This window comes from Apis mellifera, linkage group LG2 (assembly GCF_003254395.2).
Source record: "Apis mellifera strain DH4 linkage group LG2, Amel_HAv3.1, whole genome shotgun sequence".
Taxonomy (NCBI): Eukaryota; Metazoa; Arthropoda; class Insecta; order Hymenoptera; family Apidae; genus Apis; species Apis mellifera.
Genome location: NC_037639.1, coordinates 12,722,982 through 12,742,895, shown reverse-complemented (window position 1 = coordinate 12,742,895; position 19,914 = coordinate 12,722,982). Strand labels below are relative to the sequence as shown.

The window sequence follows — 19,914 nt, the reverse complement described above, 5'->3', positions numbered from 1 at the left end:
TGAATAATTATTCTTAATGCTATCTTTCTAACATAAACACATAAAATATACTTAAATTTGTATTTTATTTACGAGCAGAGGTGAACAAGCTAGAGCTCAGGCTGCAGCCGCGGCAGAAGCAGCGGCAGCTCAACAAGCAGCAATGGCTGCGGTCGAGGCAGAGGCGAAACAAGAAACGATAGCAGAACCATCAGCCTCCTCTATCGACTTTTCCGAGTACACGCATCGCGTCGTCTCCTTCTTGGCAAGGAATTTTTATAATCTGAAATACGTGGCTCTAGTGCTCGCTTTCTGTATCAATTTTATGTTGCTGTTCTATAAGGTGAGCGTGATATTGTGTCTAGAATTTTAGGTATAATTGTGTTCAAGTAAAATGAATATTAATTTAATATTTCGTTGTCACGTTATAAATTATTGGTTCGTAGGTTTCGTCTTTGGATAGCGAAGGAGGTGAGGAAGGAAGTGGTCAGATAGTGGACATGTTGGCAGAGATGTCTGGCGAGGGTGCATCCGGTTCTGGAAATGGCAGTGGAGTTGAAATAGGTAGCGGTAGCGGGGAGGCTGAATCGGAGGAAGAGGAAGACGAATACGCTCTGGAATATGTGGAAGTGGCGGAGGATTTCTATTACATGGCACACGTTATAAGGCTCATGGCTATTCTTCATGCGATCGTCTCTCTTGCTATGCTAGTTGCCTACTATCATTTGAAAGTATGATTCTCGGAATATCGTATTTTACATGTACAAATTTCGATTATACGAATATCTCTGTATGTAAAACGTGAACGTACGACACAGGTGCCGTTGGCTATTTTCAAACGAGAGAAGGAAATTGCGCGACGCGTGGAATTCGATGGTCTGTATATTGCTGAAACACCGGAAGAGGATGATATCAAAGCACATTGGGATAAGATGGTGATATCGGCAAAAACGTTCCCTGTAAATTATTGGGATAAGTTCGTGAAGAAGAAAGTTCGACAGAAGTACAGTGAGACCTACGATTTCGACTACATCAGTAATTTGCTTGGCATGGAAAAGACATCGTTTAGTCAACAGGAAGAAGAAGGTTCTGGTTTGATACACTTGTGAGTAAAATTGTTACATTGTTTTTCCTATCTCGATTCTTAGTTTATAATTATTATATAATTTTTATTTTTTTTATTAAGCATCGTTAATATCGATTGGAGGTATCAAGTATGGAAAGCTGGAGTTACCATCACGGATAACGTAAGTAAATAACCGAGTGTTTGGAAGATTTAATTCGTTCAAATATATTAAATTATAATACTTTTTCATGCAGGCATTCTTGTACAGTTTATGGTACTTTACATTTTCAATACTTGGCAATTATAACAATTTCTTCTTCGCTGCTCATTTACTCGACGTCGCAGTTGGTTTCAAAACTCTGAGAACGATCTTACAGTCTGTGACACACAATGGCAAACAATTGGTGTTGACAGTAATGTTACTGACTATTGTCGTCTACATATATACGGTCATTGCTTTCAATTTCTTCAGAAAATTCTATATTCAAGAAGAAGACGATGAAGTGGACAAAAAATGCCACGACATGTTAACAGTACGATATTAAAAACTTTTTTCTTTAATGATTGAAATATACTTGGAACGAAGATAAATTGATCGATATTTGTGTTTCAGTGCTTCGTATTCCATTTGTACAAAGGTGTCAGAGCTGGTGGTGGTATTGGTGACGAAATTGGTGAACCTGATGGCGATGATTATGAAGTTTACCGTATCATGTTTGATATCACTTTCTTCTTTTTCGTCATTGTTATCCTGTTGGCCATTATTCAAGGTAAATTCGAGGAAAATTTTTGAATCTGAACTTTCGTTATTTTTTCTTTATGATTTTAATTGATATTTCCTTCTATCTTATTAGGTTTGATTATCGATGCGTTCGGTGAACTTCGAGATCAACTTGAGAACGTGAAAACGAATATGGAAAGCAATTGTTTCATTTGTGGTTTAGGAAAAGAATATTTCGATACGGTACCACATGGTTTCGATACTCATGTCCAACAGGAGCACAATCTTGCTAATTATATGTGAGTTATTTAGATCAATTTCTATTCTCGTTTTTCATCGATAAATGGTCAACCAATTAGCTGCAATGATTTGAATTTTTTTCAAGGTTCTTCCTCATGCACTTAATCAATAAACCAGACACCGAATACACCGGTCAAGAAACGTACGTGTGGAACATGTATCAGCAAAGGTGTTGGGATTTCTTCCCGGTCGGTGATTGCTTCCGCAAGCAGAACGAGGCGGTGGAGGAAGAGGCAAAGAAAAAATAAAGAAAATTTTTCGTATTTATGTCACTTTTCATATAATCGAATGACCAAAATCAAACAATTTACCAAGGAAAAAATCTCTTTCCTGAATCGTCTTCGATAATCGTAGGTTGTAATTTCTATACGCAAAAAAATACGGCACGTTAAATCGTCGCGACAACGTGCGATTTTCAATTTTTAGAACGCTATACTTTCACTCGTCTGTCGATAGATAAACTAAACATAGAACATTGAATGCGTGTGTACCTTTTACATTCGACATCTAATCGTTATTCCAACTTTTACACGAATTCTTCGACACACGATTGGAACGCAGATTAATCGAAGAAATTGCGCGAGTTGCACGCGCAACAGATCTCGATCACGAGTGAACGAGTGAAAGAAGCCGGGAGACTGGGCGAAATATTTTTCCAACTTATTTTTCCAACTTTGTAAGGATGGCTGGATATTCGTATATTCGACACAGTTTCTTCCTTAGATAGATAATTTACAAAGTGTTGTTGATCATCGACAAGTGAACCGACTGCACAAATTTACTACATTAAATCATAAACGTTGCGATTGCCTTCTTTTCATACGTCGGAAATGATCACATTTTTCGCATAACAATTTAAACTCATTAACGTGTAATGTTTGAGATATTATAAGGATTATTACGTAAGTTGAAGATGTTTAAAAGTTTATATCAAATGTATAGGTTTCTACGATTACGTGGGAACTTTTTTAAAAGAAAAAAAAAAGGAAAAGATTATTGACGACTGAAATCGCAATTTAATCAAACAATGTCAATATAGTGTAAATAACGATCTATACAAGATTACCTGAGAATAAAGAAAGACATACTTCTTTACATCATTACTCTTCTATTTTCAATCCTAAACCAAGATTCATCGATAATCTGAATAAATTCCTAAATAATTATCGATTAATAATTTCCAACTTGATCAATTATCCTTTCAATCCCAGAATCGCGCTTCAAAATGGATCGATCCTTCACCTTTTCACTATTCATACCCTCTCCATCCCTTCTCCATTTCAAAACCTCTCGTCAAAAGGTCAACGAGTTTCGAGTCACAATACTCTCTTCAAATTCATTCATCTTTAACGATCGATCGATTTAGCCAAAGTTGGCGTCCACGCACAATCGAGAGACCTATACCCCTCTCGTCGATCGATCCGAAGAGTTGGAAGAAGGAGCGAGAAAAGAAGACGGATTGTAAGAACACCGTGTTCCACCCCGTCGTTTACGTGCATCGTTTCATCATCGTGTCCGCAAAACGAAAAATACCGGTCCACCTTCCTGGTGGAGCGCGGATGGAGGGAAAGAGGTCGCGCAAGCGCCTCTGTTGCATCGCCGATGGGTGAAAGCCTCGGGGTGAAAATGCACCCTGGCATGGGAGTGTCAGCGGGCGATCGTCGCGAAAATACGGTGATGCAGGCCAGGAACGGGGTCTGCGACAAGATCGAGAATTACATATCGGATCTGGGACAATGGTAAGCGTAAGCCAGATTGATTGGCGATCCATTCCCAATCGACGGGGAAACCGAGCGTCCGATCCGCCCTCGAACCGGCTTCCACTACTCGGTCAAGGGGAAGGGGAACATCGGGAATAAAAGTGGCGGGTATTTACGACCAATTTTTTTTCCGTTCGTGTGGGTGGAAAAACACCGCGTCTCGGTTCATTGATCCCGTGTTCTTTTGTGTTTCGACATACGTTAGTTTGTTTCCAATTATTTACTTTCGATTGAACATGATTTTAGTGTGGGATCGTGAGGAAAAGCGTATTGTTTCGTTGAAAAAGTGGATAATTTTTCGCGCAATCTGCTTAGAAACATTATATTTATTGGCATTTTATCGAGTTAAATTTTGATCAACGCTTGATATTTTTAATTGTATTTTTCAACAATTGTTAATAGGTCAGTATGGAAAGCGATAATACTGGGACAATTTTTGTCCCTTGTGTTATGCTTCATGACGCTCGCGAATCATCACATCAACACAGCATACCAGCTCTCATTCCCGACCGGTAAGTCGTTATTAATGAGTTCGCATGAAAAGCTCATCATATAACGATATAACGAGCTGTGTAAATTTTTTTTCGCATATAAATAGGACAAAATCTTCCACATTACATTATGATGTGTCTCGTGTACACAACCTGGATGTCCTGCAGAGGAGTAGGGAACGGCCTAATTTCAGTTATAAAAGCCCGTGGGTTCAGGTACTTGTTGGTAGCACTCATTGACGTCGAAGCGTGTACTCTTATAACATCCGCGCATCAATTCACCAGCATAGCTGGCATACAGGTACGTGGTAATGATGTCACGTGGGATTTATCACTTTGCCAAACAACGATGATGAAGTTCTCAACAGTTTTTGTGCAACGTACATCGGAAGTAGGCCATTAATTATTTCCATTCTGGCATGACCTACATTAAAAAAAAAAAAAAGAGAGAGAAATATTAACAAAAGATTTATTTCGTAGAAATTTGCATAACGATATATTTATATCCCACTGAATAAATTTCTTCGTTTCTTTTAAACGAATAAAAATTATTTTCGTATTTCCTTCGTTTAATTTTTCTCGGTTTTACTTTAATACGTATAAATTTTATAATTCACGCTTATTTATACGTATACGTGTATTTATATAATAGAAAGATCCTATTTAATGCAAAAATGGTGCGTTGAATGTTGGCACAGAATTCTCCTTTGTTGGAATAAGGTGCACAACTGGCACATCGTACGATCTATACGCGGTTCAGGATGCATCTTTCATAGCTGAGCCGTCAATTAAACGAGGTAGTGTTCGTGGTCGGGATGAATGGCATGGAACAACTATTGTATCGAGTACACACTACCACCACCAGCGAAACGAGAGAATGCCGGGTCTTCGACCCAGCAGCGCACTCACCCCTCGTCGGCTATTCTTGATCGAACGCGATGCGAATATAAGGGACATCGTCATCGTCATCCGTTCTGCATTGAAATTTTAACGATTCGAAGAATCGACCATGTTTAACCGGAAGTAATTCTGTTTCAGTTGCTCGATTGTGTCGCTATACCGGTCGCATTGGCATTATCATGCTTGATTCTCGGGGTGAGATATCGAATGGTGCACATAGTCGGCGTTTCCGTTTCATTGATGGGAGTGGGATGCTTGGTTTGGGCAGGAATCGATGACAATAAAGATCCTTCCGCAGGTAATTGTTCCATAATTTCAAATATTGAAATCTAGACAGGAGGAGTTAATAATAATTATTAATTGATAAATTTAATTATCGATCATTTGTTAATTTCAATTTTTCGTGCGAAGGAAAGAATCATCTTGTCGGTGATATGTTGTGCCTCGGAGGCGTGATATTGTTTTCCATAACAACGGTGATACAAGAATTGGCAGTGAAGACGGTCGATGTTATCGAGTATCTTGGCATGATTGGTTTCTTCGGTACTATAATGTGCTGTTTGCAAATGTAAGTCTTTCGTTGAAAAGAAGAAAATTGTTCGTAAAATGATTGTAAATTGATCGATATGATTTTCAGGGCCATATTGGAGAGCTTAAAGATAGAATCGTTACAATGGATTAATACACCAGTGATCACTTTCTTGGTAGTTTATTGCATCACGCAATTCATCTTTTTCTCGTTGGTGCCTGTTGTACTATACGAATCCGGTGCAACTGCATTGCAACTGTCATTGTTGACCGCAGATTCTTTCAACGTTTTAGCTGGCATGTTGGTCCATCAATACAAGGTATTGATTTTTTCAGACAAAATTCTTAGTATTCTTCATCATAAACGGACAATATAACGTCTGAATTATTCTGATTCTTCGTATGGATTTAGAGCTACGCGTTATTATATATAGAAATATCTATTCCAGCTGCATAACACACAATACACAATCACATATGTTAATAAGGCTTTTTCCACGTTGTTCCAGTTTCACGCATTATATTTCGTCTCGTACACGCTCACAATGACGGGTATATATATTTACGCCATAAAGAGAACACCAATGGCGTCGAACTCGCGAAGGCAACAAGCTGAACCTTCTGCTCCAGATTACAGGTAATGTTCAACGAAATGTTTTTCAATATGACCTGTTTTAATTATCAAGTAGATATATCTCGAAAAGTACACTTAAAAAAGTTGAATAAAAAGGAGAACGTAAAAAAAAAATTGAGAAATATTAAAAATAAATATCAAAAGTCATTAAATATATTATTTAATTTAAGACTCTTCAAGATAATTCATATTTTTCTCATATATTCAAAAATGAATATATTGAAAATGTACTTCATATTCATATAGAAAAACTTTTTTTCTATATGATTATGCAATTAATGTTTCGTTAATGTCTTTTTTATTTTCTTTTCTCTCTATTCTCTTTTCAACGCGACGTACTTTTTGAAATAAATTAATTTTTCAAGAAACATTTCCTCGAAACTTAATCGCAAAATTTCTGATAATATTATTTCTTCATTTTTACTTAAATTTTCTTCTTTTTTTACCAACTGCCCTGACAAGAAATTAACGAACGATTGACCGTGGATTAAAGTGACGTCATTTTAAGACATATGTCTCATCCCGACGGAGAAGTGGAAATGGCAACAAGTTCAGGGATGTCTGGCGTAAGTGGTACTCTCGACGTAAGGACATCGACCCTTGGCAGCGAAAAGGAAACGATGGATGCTACGAGTTTGCCGCCGAGTGTTAGCTCTGATACAGCTTTCACCTCCTTCTATGGGAATTACTACGATTGAGGAAGGATCTTAGGAACTTAGGAAGATATAAAGCAAGCCGAGGAATAAATAAATTTTGCCATGTGTGCGCTCTTGTTGAAATTTTACACGAAATTTTAGACTAATCATTCAAAAGGAAAAGACATTTTTTTCGTTTTCTATGATAGATAAAAATAAATAGATCTCTTTGTCGATCAATAAGTTTATAATACGCGTTATACAATGTTCTAATTAGTACAGTGATTTTTCTAAGAATTTAAACAATTCATAAATATCGATTAGTCGCGTATAAACGCGATTTTCATTGTTGATTTAACTGTTTATCGAAATGTAAGTAAATACATTCTTGTTGCTCAATATACTTTGTAAATGATAATAGGATGACTAATTGTTACTATAACTAAGTACTGAAGAACATTAAATAATTTCCTGTTATAAAATGATAAGTCATAGTCAGTGATAATTATTTTTATGGTTCTTGTTACCTTTGTTCGTAAATGCATTAGATTGTATTTACATTCTATCGTCCATCCATTTGTCGGAATGTCATTTCACGTAGTATGGATATTTTTTTTGAAGTAAATTAATAAACGAATGATAAATTAATCCTTTTTTATTCCTTTCTTTCTCCTTAGTCTTCACAAGAGATATTCACAAAAAACTTTTAACGGTACACTTACAATTTTTTATATACTTATATACTTTATATACTTATAATATATAAAAATTAGAATAAACTTTATTAAGATAAAATTAAGATTTTTCATTAAGATAGGTTATATAAAAAAAGACAATAAAGTTAATCAAATATCGAAATTGAATATAAATTTTCCAGACTTTTGTCTGGAATAAAGAAAAGAAATAATGAGAGAGGAATAAAGATAGTAAAAATATGTTCGTAAAATCAGACTATAAGCGCCATCTTTTGAGTACTGAAAATATCTCTCTAAGCAAGATAAACTAAAATAATAGAAATTCAATATTATCGTTTCTTTTCACAATTACTCAAGAGATGGCGCTGATATTCAATTCTTATTTTACCTTGCTTTAAAAATATCTTTGCACGATACAAGAAACAAAGTAGACATGAAATCTTACGAAACTTCGTATTACATGTTCTAATTTTAATTAATATTTTTTGTATCATATAGTACAGTATAATCTAAATACCTCAATTTATTTAGCAATTTTTTGGTTGCTTAAAAATGTTGATTCTTTATTTCAAATCCACATGAAAATTGAAGTAATATATATGACATATTTTATTACAATTACATGTGACCAAAAAATCTAAATTTATCACTTCTTCATGGCGTCCATATTGAAATTTTTCCCGCCTTTGAAAGTAGATCAGTAATCAGCTAATAACCTATACAAAAGAAAATCAAACTAAATATCTAAAATTTATAAAATTAATCGATTAAATTAAAATAAAATAAAAAACAACATTTTTCTATGTTAGAAAAATGTAATATAAACTATCTATAATTTTAGTTATTAAACAAATGAATAAAAAAAGGCATTAACTGTCAAAAAATTTCTAATAATTTAAAAATATAAATATATAAATTTAAAAAACATATTAATTACATGCTAATACAATAATGTATATAACAATATAATATATAATATATACATTGATACAAATGATGAAAAATGATTATGAAAGTAAATATACAACAAATAAATCATATAGTCAAGAAAAGTGAATGCGACAATTATTGACACTATAACATTTCACGTTACGATTTTACGATTATCGAATTATAAATTAGAATATATTCAATTTAATATATTCGTATAATTCGATAAATGATATGAAAGTGAATTTTCAATTTGGAAAGGCTATAAGAAATTTATTTATTCTTCAAATAATATATATGTCAATATAATATAGACAAAAGTAAAAACGAAAATAATATAAATAATATAAAAAGATTGAAAAAAAAAATTTAAAAAAGAAATATAAATTTAAAAAAATAAATTGATTGTAATAAACTATTGTATATTTGTTTCAATATGAATAAATTAATTCTAAATATATTTATTTTTATAAAAAAATATTACCTGATGCAATAATCAAAGTCCTGTGTCATAAAAACACATATCTATTTTATCTATTTGTTATCTAATTTTTAATTTAAGAAATATCATATGGTCAATTTTTATTCTATATTTATCTTTTTCTCATTTTTTTATCTTTTCTTATAATTTTATATATTTTTATATATTTTATATATTTTATATTTTATCATTTGTAATATCTTGAAAATATTTTTAACCTATTTCTATTTTTCTTCTAATATTTTCTCTTTATTAAGATTATTAAGAGAAATCCTCAACAAAGGGTTTTTTCTTCCTTTTTCTTTTAGGCTATTTTCACAACCTTACTATTAGTACTATTATATCATTTATACCATCTATATTATATCTAGCAGTTGCTAAATAGTAACCCCCCACTACTATCTTTTCTCCCACTATTTTCTCAAGTTCCTTAAATCTCTTAAATCCCTCGATCTGGTAAAGTTGTTCTTGTCTATAGTTTCTTTTGGCACGTGATAGACAAATATCAATTGAACACATTTTTATCATTTTTTTCAATATAATATATTTTAATTTTTAATGGAAAAAATATAAATATTATATTCTTGTTATTTTATAATTTTAGAATGATTATCTCACAAAATATTCATCTTGATATATAAATGTTTTGATAGGAGTGTTTTGACGCGAGTATTACACATTATCTGTAGCAATATAGCAAATACGCTATGGCTACATTCACTTAATACGACATCTGTTGACTATGCTTTGCAAAGATCAGTGACAATGCCACAATGGCAGGTTCCATAGAGATTCCACTTCGTGATACAGATGAGGTGAATATTTTTATTTTTAATCCTCAATTTTATAATTTTTAAATGATTAGAAGTAGTAAATGATTGGTGTTATATGTGATTTGTGCACAAGTTCAAATTCTTTAAATATTCAAAATATAAAAATAATTTTCATATGCCTAACCTCTACACCAGATATGTTTATAAAATAAATTGTGTACACTAGCCTATAACATCAATAATGTTTCTTAAATAAAATTTATTCTAGAATATAAAATTATAAATTACTATTGTTTTATTTGCCTTAATCATATAATTTTTAATTTGATTTATTAACCTTATTTTGTTCATATTATTTTCAGTATGTTATTCATTTATGATATGTATATTATGTTTAGTAAAATATTAAATATTATTTATTAACTAAAATTTTTCAGTTTTTTATCTATTTTTTTATGTTTGTTATATATTATATATTTAAATTTTTTTATCATATCATTGATTAATTATTTCAATTTCTAAAATTACATTTTATTAGGTAATTGAACTATACCTTGATCAATTACCAGAGGGTGATGAAGTTCTTGGAATTTTACGTCAAGAACATGCACAGCTTAATATCTGGGTCAATTTGGCCGTATGTATTATAAAATATAATATGTATAATATAAAAATGATAGGAAGTAAAATATATTGTTATTTATTACAGCTTGAATATTATAAACAACATAAAATCGATGATTTCATTAAAATACTTGAATCTTCTCGAATTGATGCTAATATTGACTATCGTGACTATGAAAAAGATCAAATGCGTGCATTGGATATGTTGGCTGCATATTATGTGCAAGAAGCCAACAGAGAAAAAAATAAAGATAAGAAAAGAGATCTCTTTACAAAAGCTACTTTATTATATACAACTGCAGATAAAATTATTATGTATGATCAGGTATATATTATTTATAATAATATTTGTAATAATTTATTTAACATTTAACAAAAATATTTATATATAAGTTTATTTATATATATAATATTTTTTGTGTACAGAATCATCTACTTGGCAGAGCTTATTTCTGTCTCTTGGAGGGTGATAAGATGGATCAAGCTGATGCCCAATTTAATTTTGTATTAAATCAATCTCCTAATAATATTCCTTCTTTACTTGGAAAAGCATGTATAGCATTTAATAAGAAAGATTATAGAGGTGCACTTGCTTTTTATAAAAAAGCTTTAAGAACAAATCCAAATTGTCCAGCTGCCGTGAGGTTGGGAATGGGGCATTGTTTTATGAAATTAAATAATCAAGAAAAGGCGCGTTTAGCATTTGAAAGAGCATTGCAATTAGATGGTCAATGTGTTGGAGCACTAGTTGGTCTTTCGGTGTTGAAACTAAATCAACAACAACCTGATAGTATCAGAACTGGTGTGCAAATGTTATCTAAAGCTTATACAATTGATTCAACAAATCCTATGGTTTTAAATCATTTGGCAAATCATTTTTTCTTTAAAAAAGATTATAACAAAGTACAACACTTAGCACTTCATGCATTTCATAATACTGAAAATGAAGCTATGCGTGCTGAGAGTTGCTATCAGTTAGCCAGAGCATTTCATGTGCAAGTAAGTTTCTTCTTAATATAGAATATTTTTTAATATTTTGTGACAATTATTTTCTAACAAATAATTAAATTATTTCAGGGTGATTATGATCAAGCATTTCAATATTATTATCAAGCAACACAATTTGCACCACCAGTATTTGTATTACCTCATTTTGGCTTAGGTCAAATGTATGTTTATAGAGGTGATGCAGAAAATGTAAGTATAACGAGTTCTATTATGTGAAAGAATAAAAATAATAGATTTTAAATAATTTAATTTTTTTATTATAGGCAGCACAATGTTTCGAAAAAGTATTAAAAGCTCAACCAGGTAATTATGAAACAATGAAAATTCTTGGATCGTTATACGCAAATTCAAGTTCTCAATCAAAACGCGACATCGCTAAAAACCATCTTCGAAAAGTAACTGAACAATTTCCCGATGATGTTGAAGCCTGGATTGAATTGGCTCAAATATTAGAACAAAGTGACCTTAACGCAGCCTTAAATGCATATGGTACTGCAACTAGAATTTTAAAAGAAAAAGTTCAAGCGGATATACCGCCTGAAATTCTAAATAACGTTGGAGCTCTACATTATAGGTATATTTAATATTTTTTGTCTTAAATTTATTATTGTATAATATATACTGTTAAAAGACTAATATTTATTATCTTATTATAGACTTGGAAATTTGGAAGAAGCTAGAAAAAATTTGGAAGAATCTTTAGCACGTTCCAAAGCAGATGCCTTACATGATTCTGTATATTATAATTCAATAGCAGTTACGACAACATATAATTTGGCACGGTTAAATGAAGCTTTATGTATATTTGATAAAGCGGAAAAATTATACAAAGATATTTTAAAGGAGCATCCAAATTACGTGGATTGTTATTTACGACTTGGTTGTATGGCTCGAGATAAAGGACAAATTTATGAAGCATCTGATTGGTTTAAAGATGCTTTAAGAATAAATAATGAACATCCAGATGCATGGTCTCTTTTGGGTAATTTACATTTGGCCAAAATGGAATGGGGTCCAGGTCAAAAGAAATTTGAAAGAATTCTAAAAAATCCAACAACGAGCACTGATGCCTATTCGTTAATTGCATTGGGTAATATTTGGCTCCAAACATTGCATCAAAGTGGAAAAGATAAGGACCGAGAAAAGCGACATCAAGATAGAGCACTTGCTATGTACAAACAGGTATGATAATAAAAAATAATAAGTTTTTATGTTTTAAATACATGTTGAAATTTTCAGGTTTTAAGAAATGATCCTAAAAATATTTGGGCTGCAAACGGAATTGGAGCTGTATTAGCACATAAGGGTTGTGTAAATGAAGCTAGAGATATTTTTGCTCAAGTTCGAGAAGCGACAGCAGAATTTTGTGATGTTTGGTTAAATATTGCACATATTTATGTAGAACAAAAACAATTTGTTAGTGCTATTCAAATGGTAAGTTTTGTTTTATATTTATTATCATAAAAAGTAAAATAATAATTTTTCATGAATATTTATTTTTGTAGTATGAAAATTGTCTTCGGAAATTTTATAAATATCATCATGTTGAAGTCTTACAATATCTTGGAAGGGCTTATTTTAAAGCTGGTAAATTGAAAGAAGCAAAATTGACATTATTAAAGGTAATTCAAAAAATATTTGCTATAATATTGTTACTGCTCATTAAATATGAAAACCTAATTAATCCATTTGTAATATTTAGGCAAGAAGAGTAGCTCCACAGGATACCGTTTTATTGTATAATATTGCACTTGTTCTTCAACGTTTAGCCACACAAATTTTAAAAGATGAAAAATCAACCTTGACGACAGTACTCCAAGCAGTTCACGAATTGGGACTTTCACATAAATATTTTCAATATTTATCAGCTCATGGTGATAGAATGGAACAACTTGCAGAAGCAGAAGCAAGAAGATGTCAAGATTTATTATCACAAGCACAATATCATGTTGCTCGAGCTAGACGATTAGATGAGGAAGAAAAAATGCTTAGAAGAAAACAAGAAGAAGAAAGGTAATTATTTGAACATAATCAGTATTTATTAATAATCAGTATATTATAATAATAATTATGAATTAATTTATAGACAAGCATTTAAAATGCGACAAACGGAAGAACAACGGAAACTTGAAGAAATGCGCCGTCAAAAAGAAGAGGAAATGTTGCAAAAACGTCAAGAATATGTCGAAAAGACAAAGAATGCTTTAGTATTTGGCGAAATGCCTTCAGAAAAGCCAGGAAAGAAAGGAAAAAGAGTACGTACTGATCAATATGTCAGTGACAGTGGTGGATCTGGAAGAGAAGAAGGTAGAGAGGAAGCTCCTAGAGAAAAGAAACGCAAAAGGAAAGCAAGTGGAGAACGTAAAGAAAGAAAAGGCAAGGGTAAAGGAAAACGTAAGAAAGAATTGGCGAGTGGAGAAAGTGGTGAGATACCGTTTTATAATTTTCAATCATGTAAATAATTATTGAAAATTAAGAAAAAAAAAAGACATTTTAATTTTTAATATTTAGGTTCAGAAAGCGATCGACCTAAGCCGAAACGTGGAAGAAAAGGTGGAGCCAAGAAAGACAAAGGATTTCGAAAAAGTACAAGTGAAACTACAAAAGGTAAAATGCCTTTATCGAAAGAGACAATATCGACTAGCGAATCTGATAGTGATTCAGGTGGTCTTAAAATTGCCAGCGGGTAAGAATCATTCATGAGCACATAATATTCGATAATATATAATGCATAATAAAATTAATGATATTTTTCAGAGGTGAAAGTGGCAATGAAGGCCGTGCGCGTGGAAGTAGACGAATTATGTCTGATTCCGAAGGTTCTCGTGCATCACGTTCTAGATCTCGTTCCAGATCAAAATCCAGAAGTCGTTCTAGAAGTACCTCACGTTCACGATCGCGTTCACGATCACAATCTCGATCTCAATCTCGATCTGTATCTCATTCACGATCTAGATCGCGTTCAGTTTCAAAATCAAAGAGTCAATCGCGATCGAGAAGTCCATCGAGATCAAGATCCGGTTCAGCGAAGAGTATGTCACGTTCGAGATCGGGTTCTAGATCAAGATCAGGATCAAGAAAGAGTCAATCACGATCAAGATCGCGTAGTGGATCCAGAAAAAGTGGATCACAACCAAGATCAAGATCAGGTTCTGCAGCTAGTGCAGGATCAAGATCAAGATCAAGATCACCTAGTGGTTCTAGAAAAGCAGCTTCACGATCTAGATCAAGATCAAGATCAGGGTCTAGAAGTGGTTCACAATCAGATGAACGTAAATCAAGGAGTAAAAGCCGATCAAAATCCAAATCTGCATCAAGATCGCGTTCCGGTTCAAGATCAAAAAGTGGCTCCCGAAGTCGTAGTCCAAGTGGTTCAGCAAGGTACATAATATTAAAATGAATTTATAAAATAAAATATGGCTTTCATAACATTTGTATATATTACATTTGTATATACAATTATATTATATATTATATTTGTATTACAATTGTATATACAATTATTTTATTTCAGATCTGCTACTCCAGAATCTAGAAAATCAGTTTCAGGTAGTGATGTTGGTTCACGTCATTCAAGTACTGATCGAGGCGGTGGAAGTGAAAGTGAATAAAATTGACTTTGAAATATTTGTATTTATTATATTAAGATGATGACCATAAGTTTTAGCTTAGACAAGCTTATAGGTCGGTTAACAATATGAAGAATATGAAATCACAGATTTTTTGTTTACAGGTACCAATTGTAGTACTTAGCTTAATTATGCCGTATAAAGTATATTAAATAGAGAATAAAATATTATATAAGCTTTGGTATATACAGTTTTGCGGTTTTAAATATTGTCATAATTCTTTAGAAATATGAGAATGAAGTTCTACAGATACAGTTTTGACAGGGAATGGTAGCCGCTAATCATTTTTGATATTATTAATCGACAATTTTGTTGAGTTTCGGAATCACTGAAGCTCTATCAAGTAATATATTCTAGTTCCACAGAGACAGAAAAGATTAGATAGAGTAACATTAATTTTAAAAAGATATACAATAACATTGAATGTTAGATCCATCCAATCATGGATTGACAATTGCGATTAATAGAAGCAAGTATACTATTATTAGAAGAATTGAAATTGTTGAAAGTATACATCGTCTATTACAATCTTATTTTATTCTGTCGTTTCTTTTTAATAAAATTTGTGACAGGGTTCTCTCACAGGGTTTTTTCATCGTCCGACTCAAATGAATCCAAATGAATTAAATTTTATTTAGTGTGATTTTTCTTTTCATTTTTAAAATATTTATACATGTTGATATATATTTAGAGTTGCATATATTAATAATATTGACTAAGTCAATCTTTGCCTGACGTTAAATTTAAAATTAATCTTGATAGTTTCATTTTTCCATTTTATTAATAGAGTCATTTGATGGAAAATATCTCTTAAATAAACCTAATCTAATCCGTCTTTGTCAGAACATATCCTAAAGTTAACCAAATCTATCTAAAAACTTAGAAATATGATTTAAAATACTTTAGTAGTTATTTAATTAAGGCCGAGCGGCAATTATATCTATAAGTAAAATTACTCAGGATATTGATCTTGATAATATATTTTAAGATCATCGAAAAATCGGAGAATGTGTGCCTCTTTGTAAATAATTATCCATGCTTTTGTAAGAGTCAAATTTGCATATAAAATATATATAATTTTTCCGATATGTTTGTTAACGCATGTTTTAGAGGATTATTTAAATTAAAATAAAACCATTATGTTAATAAAGTACCAAAAACTAGCAATCATTCGAAATTTCAATTTTAACAATAATTTCGATTTCGATTTTTCTCGATATTATCGAAATACAATTTCGAGATGAGTAACAATCTTCAGATCGAATGATTCCAATCATAGTTATACATCAGTTGAACTTTTATGTTCGCGGCTTATCTTAATACTTGCTAGTTTCAGTTTTAAGGACTAGAGTGTTTATTTTCTTCAGATTGTATATAAAAGAAAGTAGTACTTCATGATATAAGGTAATTGTAATTTTATGCAAAATTATTTTCATATTTATATTAATTCAATGTGTAATAAAATGATTTGCTTTCTGAATCATCTATTTTTTACAATAAACAAATAGTTTTAATTAATATTATTCATTGAAATTATTCAATAAAAAAATAATATAATTTAGCAAAAAATATTTGTTTAATTATATTCAATATGAACAAAAAAAATATATTAAGATTGTATTAATAACGAAAAGATTGTTTTTTATCAAAGAACATGAATAAAAAATGATTGGAATCGATTTTTCTATTATGTTCTTTTTAATACGATTCTTTTAATTAAGATATTCTGCATATAGCAACAAAAAATTTTCTATATTATAATTATATAAAATAAACGATTAAAGTTTAAAATTTAAAATTTATCGAACATCACTGATTGACGTCAATGCATTTATATTGTTTTTTTATTCAACTTAGCATATATAAAATAAGCAATGCATAGAATATACAAAGTTTGACATTATATGATTGATTATCAAATATACATATATTATTTCTACGTAATCGATTTATAATACTTATAGGATAAACAAAAAAATGTAAGTATATATGTAATATAATTACAGCTCAAAATAAATACATAAGAATAATATTTAACTATAATATAAGTAAAATTAGTATGAAGAGGAAATTTTTTAATATCCACTTGATAAATTTAACAGGGAAATGAAGAAATAAACAAATTTATGCGAATAAGTATTTTTAATTTATATAATTTAATAACGAAGGATAAATGATTCACTATTTTAATGTAATTCATTATTCTAGGAATGAAACAATGCCTCAAAAATATTTTTATATACGAACCATAACCTTTTGATGCTAGAATTTATCTTAATTTATTACACCATTTGAGCTTTAGATATGTAGGTATATACGTATATATTGTTGTGTATATATATATATATATATATATACACAATTTTCTATATATATACACTTTCATATTATATATATATATATATATATATATATATATATATATATATATATATATATATAATATGAAAAGTCTCAATTGAGTTTACATAAAAAAAAAATAACAAAGAAAACAAAGAAAAAAAAAGAAAAATAAAAGGATATTGGTTTTTTCTAAACTTCAAAGATTCTGAATATTCGAAACGTTTATCCTTTCGATTCGATTTCTGAAAGAATTTATTTTACTTTCCTTTCTATTTGACTAGTATTTTCGTGTAAAATCATTCAAAGAAATTTCCTCTATAATTTGTATTCTCTATAAAGCCACTTAAAAAGAAACATAAATTTTAATTAAGTTTCGCGAATAAACTTAAATTATATTTAAGCGATTGGACATTTAAGAATTATTCGACTTGGCGAAAAGAATTATTTATGATTTTTCGAATATCTTGAAACTAATTCAGAGAATAGTCTCTTATAAATTTTGCATAAATTTGTTATTTTGAAATAAACTTTTATTAAACAATCTAGAAAAAAAAAGATGATGTCATCAAGTACTATAAATGTCTCATCAATAGTTTGTTAAATAAATTGTTTTTAATCCGGATTATAATAAATTTTTTCATCAATCATACCTCAATTCATAAAATATTTGTGCAAATATTATCGATAATTCTTTTCGTATTTACGCTACAACAATTTTTAATCCCTTTCTTCCTCCGCAAAATAAAATTAAACTTTCCATCCCAGAACCTTTTTTCAACCGATGCGAAATTGACAACATTTTTATCAAAGCGGTCAGTTCCGACCATTATTCACGATTCGTAACACTTTATTACGATATCCACTATAATCTCGTAGGATAACAATAACTTTATCTAAGGAACTTACTATTTTCTGTAACTTCCAAGTCAAGCATTCGACCTCGTTTTAAAGAGACGCGGAATGCAATATTTCTTCCGCGTAAGGAAAATCGAGCGATGTCGAGGCACCAGTGACCCACTTATAAATCGAAAAATCTTGAAAAATATGTGTATCTTTTTCCTCGATCATTTTCCCCTGTATCGATATTGCTCCTTCTGTATAAATCAACATGCAATCCCTGATTTTTTTTCTTTTTTTTCTTGGAGAAAAATATTGAATGCACTTCAAGATGTACTTGAGAAAGCTCTTGAAAATTTTATAGTAATGTTCTTCGAAATACAGGTTTCCAATCCTATAAGTTTAATTAGTTTCATATATCACGTTTTATGTGTATCTCTTTCTCTCTCTATCTCTCGACAAAAATCCAGGAATACGTACGTCTCGAAGAATTCCTAGTTGGGTGTTTTTGTTTCGAAAATTAAACGATTTAACGATACAATCAAATGTCTTTGCAGCGTGTGTTTGCAATCTTTCATTATCGATTCTTGATCGTGGGACGAGAATTGATGTAAAGACGAGTAATGTTTTTTTTTTTTTTTATCTTTTCTGTAAAAGTTTCGAGTGCGATTAATATTGCACAATATGCACAAACAAAATATGATGATACGAGGAAAAAATGGATAACCGATTGAATTATGGCACAAAGGAAAAAGATGGGGAACTTGAGAGAGGTAAACCGATATCCAACGTGTTTTCATATCCGATATCCAACATAGAAGGAGCGATAAGATTTTTCTTAGGGAGGGGGAAGTTATGGAAAAGTTGGAGATTAAAAATAACTTCTATAATTTCCTTTGTCCCGTAATATCAATTTAATTATACAAGAATCAAACTTACGTAAGTTTGAAAATGAAAAGTAAAAAGCAATAAAACATAAATTGAATCTGTAAGAGCATTAAGGACAATCGAGATTCCGTTTGTCCACAGGAGGCTGAAGAGAGCAGCTTTTATTGCGACAATTTCCGACGATTTTCTGAAACGACATACAAGAAGAGAGATTCTTTCTTCTCTTTTAAACTGCAACCAATTGAAATTGATTATAATCTTATCCCCCCTAGTCTCAATCATTTGATTAATCGTTCACATTCGACATCGTTGTTCAAATTATCAATACCCATTAAATATAATCCAATTTTAATTTAAACGTTGAATCTCTCTCTGATATACCTCAACGAACCGTGATACACGAAACGTTTAATTAGCGTCTAAGGCAACGTTTTATTCGCCACTCTTCCATCTCGAAACCTGCTAAATTACTTCTCTTATTACTCCTGTTTATATGATATTATATATATATATACAAAATGTTTTCGTGTACAAATTTACCCGAATTAAAGCTCGCTTGTATCTTGTCGGTATGCTTCCAACTTTTTGAAAGGGATCAAATTAACTCGACATTGATTTTGTATAATTCAACACAACAAATTTCTTTAAATCTAATAATAATTAAATCTTTTGTAATTATTATTACAATTGCG

At 30.9% G+C, this 19,914-nt stretch overlaps 4 protein-coding genes across 13 annotated transcripts in view; all 4 read left to right on the top strand.

The window, feature by feature from the left end:
• LOC408680 (ryanodine receptor) overlaps positions 1-3,161 on the top strand; it is a 33,749-nt gene extending 30,588 nt beyond the window's left edge. For all 9 annotated transcript variants that reach the window (XM_006569044.3, XM_392217.7, XM_006569047.3 and 6 more), the window contains 8 exons: positions 79-322; positions 426-710; positions 798-1,084; positions 1,166-1,226; positions 1,300-1,578; positions 1,659-1,815; positions 1,900-2,065; positions 2,152-3,161. In XM_006569044.3, the coding sequence (XP_006569107.1) occupies positions 79-322; positions 426-710; positions 798-1,084; positions 1,166-1,226; positions 1,300-1,578; positions 1,659-1,815; positions 1,900-2,065; positions 2,152-2,314 (1,642 nt within the window). In that variant the 3' untranslated portion in view covers positions 2,315-3,161. The remainder of the gene's footprint in view (positions 1-78; positions 323-425; positions 711-797; positions 1,085-1,165; positions 1,227-1,299; positions 1,579-1,658; positions 1,816-1,899; positions 2,066-2,151) is intronic.
• A 290-nt stretch (positions 3,162-3,451) lies between these two features.
• LOC408681 (solute carrier family 35 member F2) lies at positions 3,452-7,662 on the top strand. Of its 2 annotated transcripts, none has more exons than XM_016910766.2 (8): positions 3,452-3,805; positions 4,229-4,338; positions 4,425-4,618; positions 5,356-5,515; positions 5,629-5,785; positions 5,855-6,065; positions 6,255-6,382; positions 6,873-7,662. In XM_016910766.2, the coding sequence occupies exons 1-8, from the start codon at positions 3,669-3,671 to the stop codon at positions 7,075-7,077; spliced, it is 1,302 nt and encodes a 433-aa protein (XP_016766255.1). In that variant the 5' UTR covers positions 3,452-3,668; the 3' UTR covers positions 7,078-7,662. The 2 variants fall into 2 exon arrangements, with proteins under 2 accessions (XP_016766255.1, XP_392218.2); XM_392218.7 differs by having other exon boundaries at positions 3,455-3,805; positions 6,888-7,662.
• A 1,904-nt stretch (positions 7,663-9,566) lies between these two features.
• On the top strand, positions 9,567-16,240 carry LOC413130 (RNA polymerase-associated protein CTR9 homolog). Its single transcript, XM_396581.7, has 14 exons — positions 9,567-9,935; positions 10,432-10,530; positions 10,603-10,842; positions 10,944-11,516; positions 11,595-11,714; positions 11,789-12,099; positions 12,182-12,707; positions 12,765-12,959; positions 13,031-13,147; positions 13,228-13,538; positions 13,612-13,949; positions 14,037-14,211; positions 14,283-14,906; positions 15,040-16,240. The coding sequence occupies exons 1-14, from the start codon at positions 9,894-9,896 to the stop codon at positions 15,134-15,136; spliced, it is 3,768 nt and encodes a 1,255-aa protein (XP_396581.5). The 5' UTR covers positions 9,567-9,893; the 3' UTR covers positions 15,137-16,240.
• A 126-nt stretch (positions 16,241-16,366) lies between these two features.
• LOC100577635 overlaps positions 16,367-19,914 on the top strand; it is a 42,729-nt gene continuing 39,181 nt past the window's right edge. Inside the window, exon 1 of the mRNA XM_016910765.2 lies at positions 16,367-16,558. The gene's annotated coding sequence lies outside the window, so the exon portion shown is untranslated. The remainder of the gene's footprint in view (positions 16,559-19,914) is intronic.

Excerpts from the sequence above, each read along its gene's own strand:
- LOC408681 (XM_016910766.2), top strand. The coding sequence starts at position 3,669 with ATGGGTGAAAGCCTCGGGGTGAAAATGCACCCTGGCATGGGAGTGTCA. Across the intron at positions 4,339-4,424 it reads CCAGCTCTCATTCCCGACCG|GACAAAATCTTCCACATTAC; the intron begins GTAAGTCGTTAT and ends GCATATAAATAG. Across the intron at positions 5,786-5,854 it reads ATAATGTGCTGTTTGCAAAT|GGCCATATTGGAGAGCTTAA; the intron begins GTAAGTCTTTCG and ends TATGATTTTCAG.
- LOC413130 (XM_396581.7), top strand. The coding sequence starts at position 9,894 with ATGGCAGGTTCCATAGAGATTCCACTTCGTGATACAGATGAG. Across the intron at positions 11,715-11,788 it reads ATAGAGGTGATGCAGAAAAT|GCAGCACAATGTTTCGAAAA; the intron begins GTAAGTATAACG and ends TTTTTATTATAG. Across the intron at positions 14,212-14,282 it reads GGTCTTAAAATTGCCAGCGG|AGGTGAAAGTGGCAATGAAG; the intron begins GTAAGAATCATT and ends GATATTTTTCAG.